This window comes from Panicum virgatum, chromosome 8K (assembly GCF_016808335.1).
Source record: "Panicum virgatum strain AP13 chromosome 8K, P.virgatum_v5, whole genome shotgun sequence".
NCBI lineage: Eukaryota > Viridiplantae > Streptophyta > Magnoliopsida > Poales > Poaceae > Panicum > Panicum virgatum.
Window position 1 is genome coordinate 10,489,102 of NC_053143.1, and position 9,771 is coordinate 10,498,872.

The 9,771-nt window shown below is 46.5% G+C and overlaps 2 protein-coding genes across 2 annotated transcripts; both read right to left on the reverse strand.

Annotated features, from left to right (window-relative positions):
- Window positions 1-1,040: 1,040 nt before the first annotated feature.
- On the reverse strand, window positions 1,041-3,350 carry LOC120643896 (galactose mutarotase-like). Its single transcript, XM_039920408.1, has 4 exons — window positions 2,977-3,350; window positions 2,809-2,858; window positions 2,014-2,137; window positions 1,041-1,899 (listed from the first exon to the last, which is right to left on the reverse strand). The coding sequence occupies exons 1-4, from the start codon at window positions 3,260-3,262 to the stop codon at window positions 1,166-1,168; spliced, it is 1,194 nt and encodes a 397-aa protein (XP_039776342.1). The 5' UTR covers window positions 3,263-3,350; the 3' UTR covers window positions 1,041-1,165.
- Window positions 3,351-7,306: 3,956 nt separating this feature from the next.
- On the reverse strand, window positions 7,307-9,498 carry LOC120645425. The gene is made up of 4 exons (XM_039922209.1): window positions 9,259-9,498; window positions 8,257-8,354; window positions 7,675-7,888; window positions 7,307-7,585 (listed from the first exon to the last, which is right to left on the reverse strand). Exons 1-4 carry the CDS (start codon window positions 9,496-9,498, stop codon window positions 7,397-7,399), a joined length of 741 nt encoding a protein of 246 aa, XP_039778143.1. The 3' UTR covers window positions 7,307-7,396.
- Between the last annotated feature and the right edge of the window lie 273 nt (window positions 9,499-9,771).

The window sequence follows — 9,771 nt, forward strand, 5'->3', positions numbered from 1 at the left end:
TAGGGTCTCCCACCACTATATAAGAAACACCCCTGTACACATATTATGAATGAGAAAGAGACCAACAGCTCCACCTACATCGTGTCTCGTGTGTTTTCTCTGTCGTGCATCTTGGGAAGGGAGACGGGATCTACAACTTCTTTACGTCTGATCTGCTACGGGAAGGAATAGGATCCGATCTGATGATCCGTGGTAACGCGTTTCTCAATAATTACCACGCGTACCGCACAGAAGCGTAAGGAGATGTGACCCTAGTCATTGCCGGGACAACAAGCTGAGACTGCAATTGTGACAGGCAGGAAGAGGAAGGGGTGTTTGGATCCAGGGGCTAAATTTTAGCTCACGTCACATCGGTTGTTTCGATGCTAGTTAGAAGCATTAAATATAGTTTTATTAGAAAACTAATTACACCGACGAGGACTAAATGACGAGACGAATTTTTTTAAGCCTAAGTAATCCATGATTAACGAATGGTTACTGTAGCATCACATTTGCTAATCATAGATTAATTATGCTTAAAAAATCCATCTCGCCGTTTAGTCCTCATCTGTGTAATTAGTTTTCTAATTAGACTATATTTTTCTTTATACTTCTAACTAGCGTCCAAACATCCGATATGACGGAAGCTAAAGTTTAGTTCTACCAACCAAACACCCCCTAAGGCACGAGTGCTAGGAGGGAAGAGGGGGAGCGTACGGCACTTAGCTAGCTGCTGAGGCCGCCGGCCGGGCGCCGATCACCCAGTACAATAGAGACGGATGTGCAGGGAGCGATGTGCTTGGATTATCATAGAGACGGATGTGCAGGGAGCGATGTGCTTGGATTATCTCGCCGGCTTTGAATCTGTCATTCGGTATTTCGGTGTGAAGTTATGGCTATTCGGGTGTCCAAAGAACCCTTGGTCAACGTTTGGCTGGGCCTGCAAGCGTATCCACTCGTCCGTCCGCCGGCCGGCATCGTTTTCATCTCGACATGCTGCACGCGTTGCTACGGAGGATATTGTGTGGACACTGGAGTTTTTTAGCAACTTTATAGAAGAAAAATGCCATCTCCGTCTCTCCGATCCTGTGATTATTGATCACCACCGTACCCCTCCACACACACACACACACCAATGCTGAACTTATTTTACATCTCGTGCTTCCTCAGTGCATGCATGCGCACCCTAGAACGAGAACTTGAAGACCATGTCGTGGTTGTACACGTGGCCGGGCCTGAGCGTCTGGGACGGGAACTCCGGGTGGTTGACAGCGTCCACGTAGCCCATGGTCTCCAGGCAGAACCCCCCGTACTGGTCGTACACCTTGCCGTCCTTCCCGGCGGTGCGGTTCAGCCAGTTGCCCGTGTAGAGCTGCATGGTGGGCTGGTTCGCCCACAGCTCCAACCCCCTGCCGGACGCCGGGTCCCGGACCTGTGCCACCGGCCGCATCCCTTCGCCGTCGACGATGTAGTTGGCGTCGTACCCGACGATGCGGCCGCCCATGACGCCGCGGATGCGCGCCCCGATCGCCGTGGGCGCCCGGAAGTCCAGCGGCGTGCCGGCCACGGGCTCCACGCGCCCCGACGAGGGCAGCAGCTCCTCGTCCAGCACGGCGTGCCGCGACGCGAACAGCCGCAGCGCGTGCCCCAGCACGTCGCCGCTGCCGTGCCCACCCAGGTTCCAGTACGCGTGCAGCAGGAAGTTCACCGGCGTCGCCTTGTCCAGCGCCGTCGCGTTCATGTGCACGCCAAGCGAGTAGGGCGGGCCCGACACGCGGTACGTCACGTACGCGTCCACGTTCCCCGGCAGGCCCTGCTCGCCGTCGAAGCTGCGGTAGTAGAAGGTGATGAACGGGGACTCGCCGCCGCCGACGTACTCCTTCACCGTCCAGATGCTCTTGCTGAACCCTCTGCCGCCACCTGGATATATAGACGAACACAGATGCAGTAAGCATCCCGGAGCAGAGCGCTCGTCCGATCCTCTGGGTCATGGCATGTCCGTACATACCCATAGACATAGTCCACTGTCCATACCGTGAATGGAGTTGTTGCCGTCGTTCTTATACATGTGATAGACCTTGCCGTCGAGGACGAACCGGCCACGGGCGACCCTCTGTGCTATGCGCCCCGTTATCGGCCCGAAGTAAGAGGTGTCATTCTGTTCGGACAGAGAAATCAGTTGCAGAAGATAACTTGAAATGGGTAGGTGTAACACAGAAGGAATCAATACAGCAAGTTGTTATTTCCTGCAAAGCTTAAGGCCATATCTTTATGACTTGTGGATAAACATTTCTGAAACTTGGTTGGTGGCGAAAGATTAGCTCGTGCTTAGAAAATTCTCTTTGATGACCAGTATGATCACAAGAAAGGGACGGCGATAATGGCATATGATGCAAAAGACTTTGTATTTATATATGAAATAAAAGGGACAACAACTAAAGATGCTTGTGGACTGTCGTTTCTTCACGGCTTATCACGTTTTCTTTCCATCATGACCACACGTCACAGTACTGCTCTCTTCCCGTAGTTGCTAAACTCGATGCCTTAAACGTATATAATAAGTGAGATGCAAGAAAATATTATTGGACCATTCCTTGAAACGCGCTCGAGCACAATATTGTTGGACCAGTAGTAAAATATCACTAGTTGAACTACAATACGAACTACTAGTAAACATTAATGGGTTGCACGATGCATGCATGTTGTATCACAAATCGAACCGACGGCAAATGCAGGCATAGAAGGTGGTCAAATAACACTGCCGAACAAAGATAGATGAACACAAAGGAAAAAAGAAAAGAACATTCAGAGTGCTTTCAGTGATCTTACGACGTATTCAGCGATGGTGTCTCTGCCAAGGACGACATCAGCCAAATTCCCTGCAGAAGCAGCAGCAGCATGCATGGTTTAATCCTCGGCACGAAAGGGAAACAAGGTCCCGGCTCCCAGCAATGGAGCACAGGCGAGTAGGCGACAGGACGGCAGCAGGTAGGGCACCTTTGGAGTCGGGAAAGACGACGGACATGAGTCTCGCGCCCCAATTGGTGACCTTGACGGAGAAATCGCCCTTCCTAAGCTCGTACACGCCGACCATCTTCCTCGCGTCGGCGGCGTCGGCTCCGGTGGCTAGCGCTGAGGCCGCTATGCACAGCAGCGCGAGGAACAGCTCGCGTCTCGCCATTGGCGACCAGCGGCGGCTAGCAGAAGCGGTGGGTGGGGGAGAGGGGAAGAGATCAGCGATGCAGGCATGCGGCTGCCGAGCTCTGCCGCGTGTGATGGTCATGGATCACCTAATAATATAGGCGGCTCTTGGGCGCTGGCGATGATCTTGGACGGGCTTGAAGCGGTCGTTCCCTCCCCGGCCGGATGTGTAGTAGCAGTCAACTCTCTACGCTGGGACCAGCTAATAATGTATCCGTATGTTAAGCAGCACGAGCCGATCAAAGCCGGCAAGGTGCGGTGTTTTCATTTCATTTCCTCTTGACATTTATTTTATCGTATCATTAGTTATGACTAGTACATCAGCCATGTTTATGGCACGGGATAGTAAGACCATTTCCACCGACAGGAGCAAAAGGAGGAGCGCTCCTCTGGCCCCTTTATTTTCATACGTCATCACATATTTAATTTTGCTCTTGTAACCGTTCAAAATGCTCTTGCTCCTACTTTTGCTCCTTCAACTAGAAACGGTCTAATGTTAACATATATAAACATTAAAAAATAATATATAGATTTAGGATCCATAACTAATCAAATTTGCTAAAATTCGCTCCCTTGTTTATTAATACTTTAATAGTGTACCTATTAAAATATTTTCTTATATTTACATATCTGTGATACAATATAAAAAAAATATTACTTTTAGCTAGTTTTTATATGTTATTAATGGTAGAAGATGGTGATTTAGAAACATATGTAGGCATGCTTTATTTATCTATTTCTATAATAATAGATGTTGAAAATTTGTATGCAGCTTTGAGTGAGGTTTTTTTATTTTAAATAATGATATATGTGGATAATTTACATGTAAGTTTAAGAAAGACACATATAGAATTATATGAAACTAACCTTTAACAATGTCATAGAGGGTAATTGTAATATACATTTATAGTTTTAGGTCATTAAATTTTATAATGGCATATTGAGTAATTTGCACATAAATTTAGGGAAGTTATGTTAAATTATCTATCATACTAGCACAACAGAAATTTATATATATAATTAGGGGGTTATTTTAAGTTATCTTTCAAGTGGGCATTTTATATGAAAATTTAGAGAATGTATTAGGTTATCTTTCATAATGGCATGATGAGTCATTTATATGTAAATTTAGGGGGTTATTTTTAATTATCTTTAAAATGGCATGTTGGGCAATTTTTCTTAAAAAACTAAGTAGATCCAATGCCTTTAATTGTTAAAGGCTATTGGTTGATGACCCATTGTTTGCCTAAACTCGTTTAAACTATCATATATACACGTGTTTAAACCCTGCATAGTGGGTATACCATATATGCGCCGTTTAGACCATAAACTATGAATTAAACCAATGTCATTTAAACCGTCAAAAACTTGTTTAAATTATGCATTTGAATATGGGTTAGACACGTTTATTCATGCCTTTCACTATGAGAATTTCAAGGATTGTATAACTTTTCTATCACATTTTATCTTCAAATAGTTATAATAAAATAGTAATCTATCCATTTTTAAAGGTTTGACATAGAAATCTTAGACATGACATTTGATCATTGTCTTATTAAAAAATTAGTAGCAAATATAAATATATAAGCCAGGTCTTATTTAAAATCTTGGTATAGAAATGACATGCTTGTACCTTTAAAAATAAAACAAGTTGTAACAAAATACATTACATTTGCATAACTATTTTAAATAAAATTCTCAAGGCCTCCACGGGTCTTAAGATTTGTATAATACCGGAATATTCACAAAAGAACATAATTTTGAATGTAAGTCTAAATTTAATGGCACAATACTTGGTCCCACAATCTTCCTGAGATACATTATTATTTCATATTGACTACTTCAAATATGGTATATGATGGTGTAACTGAGAATTAGGGTGTTAATTATAGCTACACAAAAGTTACATTTAATTTGTTGTGTAAATTTTACTAATGATGGTGTATTTGAAAATTAGATTGTTGAAATTCTTTAGAATGCCTAAATTTGAGAGTGCTTTGATGTAATAACAAACCTTATTTAGTTTTATATATAAATGGTATTGTTGAAACCATACTCTTGGGCCATAGAAGCTCGATTTGAGACCTCTTTTTCTTTTCTAAACGAAGGTATTGCACGCTTATAAAACTAATCTCTTGATCATAATTTTCTAAAACTACTGGAATCCAAAAGAGGGCCAGGTGCTTATCTGTTTGTGATTATCCGTACGTTAGCAGGAGCCGATCAAAGCCAGGTGCAATGTTTTCGTTTCCTCTCTGGTCTCTACATTTTCCCTTACAGTTACTTGTGGCCTTTAACACTACCAGATTTCCCTTCTTTGCCGAGTGCCCGAGGCACTCGGCAAAGACCATTTTGCACTCGGCAAAAGATTTGCCGAGTGCGGCACTCGGCAAAAAAAAAACTCGGCGAAACTTTAGTCGGCAAAGCCGGCTTTGCCGAGTGTCTTTTACTGGACACTCGGCAAAGGTTTTGCCGAGTGCCCAAAACGCGCTTGGCAAAAAAAAAGGAAACGTGACGGCGGGTGGCCGTTGACGGCGGGTTTGCCGAGTGCCGTTGACGGAAGGCACACGGCAAAGACTCCTAATTTGCTGTGTGGCGTCTGGGAGGCACACGGCAAAGTCTCAATCTTTGCCGTGTGTCAATGTAAAAACACTCGGCGAATCAGGGACACTTTGCCGTGTGCCAATGTAAAAACACTCGGCGAAGTTACCTGTTTTCATTTTTTTTGTTTGTTTTCTCGCGTATATGAGCCCACCCATTCAAACATCAAACATATCAGAATATATACATCACAGGCAGTTAATATATCACACAAATGGCACATTTAACATAAATAGAGCACATGTAACACGAATAGAGTTCATGAGCCACAAATATAATATCAAACGCAGTCCAAACAAAGTTTAAACACGAATAGAGTTCATGAGCCATAAGGCTAACCTCAAACTAGTCCAAAAAAAGTTTACAAGAGTCCATCACCTACTCGGATCAGACGGCCTGACCGGCCACTGCGACGCCGGCGAGTGCTCGTCCTGAGGCTCATTGGAGGCCGCCCCCGATTGATTCTGGTAAAAGGAGAAGATACAAGATTACATTTCGAAGTCAATATTTAATTTAGTCGTATGCAAGGTATTACATTCATACTCACAGGAGTGAAAGCATCGATAGGAGAAGGAACAAAGGCCATCGGTGGCGGATGTGGGGGAGGCCATGCCACCGTTCGCGGCGGTTGATAGTTCACAGCTGAGCCAATACCTTGCACGTAGGCGAACATGGCATCATGCCTTTGCCGCTCAGCCTCTGCCCTCTGCCGCTCAGCTTCCATCATCCTCTCCCGCTCCTGCATCCACATCAGCCGATGTTCCTTCAACGTTGCCTCGATCTCCTCCCGCCACCTCCTCTCTTCCTCCATCTGGGCCTATAAGATTGCACCCAAGTATTACAATGGAAAGCAAAGCTATGTACAAATGAACGAAAGACAAATGAAACAGAAATAACCTGGAGTGCTTGCATGGTGGCCACTGAAGTCTCGAGCCGTGGGCGTATGGGCGGTGTCAAGTCGATGGTCCTTGCCCGAAGCTGGGAGAGATTGGGCGTAATGGCAGTGTCCACTATGCTGTCGGCGAGCCAGTACCGGCCGTGCTTCTTCCCTCCTCCCGCCCTCATGATGGCTTCTCCAGAAAGGGGCACGGTGGCCGGATCCCATGTGTCCCCGTGGAGCGCCTTTCCCATCATGGATGCAGGTGTGGACGCTGGGGTTGCTGTAGGCCTCGGGCGGATCTGTCTAGCTGAAGGAGACGCCAGACGTCGCCTTGCCCTTATGAGCCATAGCGTATGCCATGAACTCATTACAAGGCTGGCCTTCATGTGACGCCGACTGCGAAGAAAACAGCAAGATGATTAGTAAGCATGCAAAATTTAGCGTTACAAAGAATAAAGAAGTGAATTCACGTACCCAAACCTCCTGGTACTCGAGAAGGCTACGGCTGCCTTGATGGTGTCCCGGTTCCGGCATCATCATGCGCCGCCCCCGACATAAGTTGTGCCTCTCGGACCAGTCCTCGCTGATCCACTTGTCCACCATCATATATAGCCCAGCACGGGCCCTTGCCGGTGCACCAGTTAGGAGGCACCTACACGTAATTAAGTGTATGACATATTGGAAGATCAAATTCACGAGAAATGAGTAGAGATGTTCCTCATTAACCATCAAGTATTACTCCCGCGTGAGGAATATGTTCCTTGCGTCTTCCTTCTTCACCTTCCTTTTTTCGTGCTCGGCGCAGTATTGGACGACAGCCTGAATATGCGCCTCGTAGTGCATGTCCTTCACCAGTTTGTAACAGGCTCTGTTAGCCACTTGATTAGCTCTGTCCTCGTATCCTGCCTCGCACCTGTAGAAATCCTACTTATAGACCCGATACTTGCAGTCATTATTCCAGGAATTTCAAATGAATGCGATGTATTGACCCATGCAGTGCGAGGATAACTTACCCACAGCTCCCCAACCACCCGCCTCGCCTTGGTGCCGAAATTTCTCCCTTCCCGATCTTCCGTATCTGGGACGGCCATGTAGTGGTCCCACGTGTAGGCCGGCTCCAACATCCTGGCATGCTGCGCGAGACCAGGGAAGTGCTCCTTGCACAGAAGACCGAGGATGCCATTGCGCTTCCGTTTGTGGTCACCTCCCGATACGACAACCCAATTCCTGCAAAAGTGTATGAGATAAACTATTAGTTTCTATTGTGATTTTCAACATGTCAGCCGTCTCGCTACAAGTATCGGCCGCGGCGGGAGTTGCGACGGTCCTCGCAACCACACCGTAGTCGTACCCCCTGCCGCCCCCTCCTCCTCCTGCTCCTCCCTGTCCTCCTCCTCCCACCCCTGCTCCTGCATGTGCTCCTCCTCCTCGCTCTCCTCCTCCTCCTCTGTAGGAGTAGGTGTCCTCTCCCTCCTCCTCCTCCCACTACCTCTTCCTCCACCACCCCCTCTCTTTCGTCGTCCTCCTCCTCCACCTCTCCCTCTCCCTTTCCCTCTCCCTCTCCCTCCACCACGGCTCCCGGACCCCTCAGGTGCATCGGAGCCCTCAGGTGCTTCTCGACGTCCACCTTTTTCCCCGTAGAAGGAGCGGATAATCCTGAACTTGCCACCGCCTGGCATCTTCTTTCAATTACCTGCAATCAAGAAGAGTGAACGAATCAGCAAAGTTAAACAATCCGTACTTACAAAAAAGATAACTAAAATATAACATTAGTATTAAATAGTGTGGATCATACTTGTATTAGAAATAGTCATCATAATCGGGATTAGCTGGATCATAATCCTCATCATCACTATCAGCTGCATCGGCAGCTCCAGCATCTTCCGAAGGAGGAATGTCGTCTTCATTGTCTCTGCCTAGACGTAGTCGCTCTAGTAATGCTAAGTCCCTAACATTTTCAACCTCATCTCCAGCGTCGTCATCAACAACCCTTTCATTGTCTACTTCCATTCCGATCACGTCGGTTAAGTCTATCTCAAAACTTGCTCCTAGCCCATCTTCTTGAAAGAACTCTATCTCATTGTTATAATCTTCATTGTTTGGAAGAGGTAGTTTGGCATGTGGTGTTACCTTATACAAAACATCCCAACTCTAAAGATGTTTGTCGGTTTGGCACGGGTATGGGAGGAAATAAACCTGCGTGGCCTGTTGAGCCACAATGTAGACATCACCGCCTGGTAACTTTGAATCATGTCGAATTTCAACTAGGCCAACACTACGGGTATGTCTTGTTACTTTAGGATCAAACCAATGGCATTTGAATACGACAGGAGTCAGTGGTACAGAACCAGGAAACTTGAGTTCATATATTTCTTCAACTCTTCCGTAATACTCGACCCCATCTTAGCCTGGCGTAAAAACTCCGGTATTTGTGGTTCTTCGGGGAATTGTAACTTTTGGCTCCACTCTAGTGCTTCCTTATTTTGGGCTCTCGTTAGGATGTAGTCGGCCCTTGTCTTCTTCCATTTTATCCCTCGTTCTGGAGCCTTCATTTCGTATCTTGGTCTATCGCACAACGTTGCCAGATCCAATCTAGCCTTAATGTTGTCCTTCATCTTATCAGGGATGTCCATGATTGTTCCGAAAAGAGCCTCGGCCCAATTGTTTTCAGTGTGCATCACATCAATGTTGTGTGGAAGGAGGAGGTCATCAATATAGGGGAGCTTCGACAAACCCGACTTCTGAGTCCAAGCATGTTCCTCACCATATCCCACAAAACCACCTACAGCATTGACCTGGAGAGCATCTATCTGGGCATGAAGCGCGGCACCCGTCATCATCGGCGGTGCAGGGTCTGTAATAACGACACCTTTTGTGAAGCTCTTAATGTCTTGTCTAAACGGATGGTCAGCAGGTAGGAATTGTCGATGTTTGTCGAACGACGAATACTTGCCCCCTTCCTCAACCAAATGAACTGCAGAGCTGCCTTGCATGTTGGGCATGGGAACTTCCCGTGAGTACACCAGCCGCAAAATATCCCATACGCCGAGAGGTCATGCAGGGAGTAGTGGTACTAGACATACATTTTGAAGTTTGTCTTTGTTGCTCGG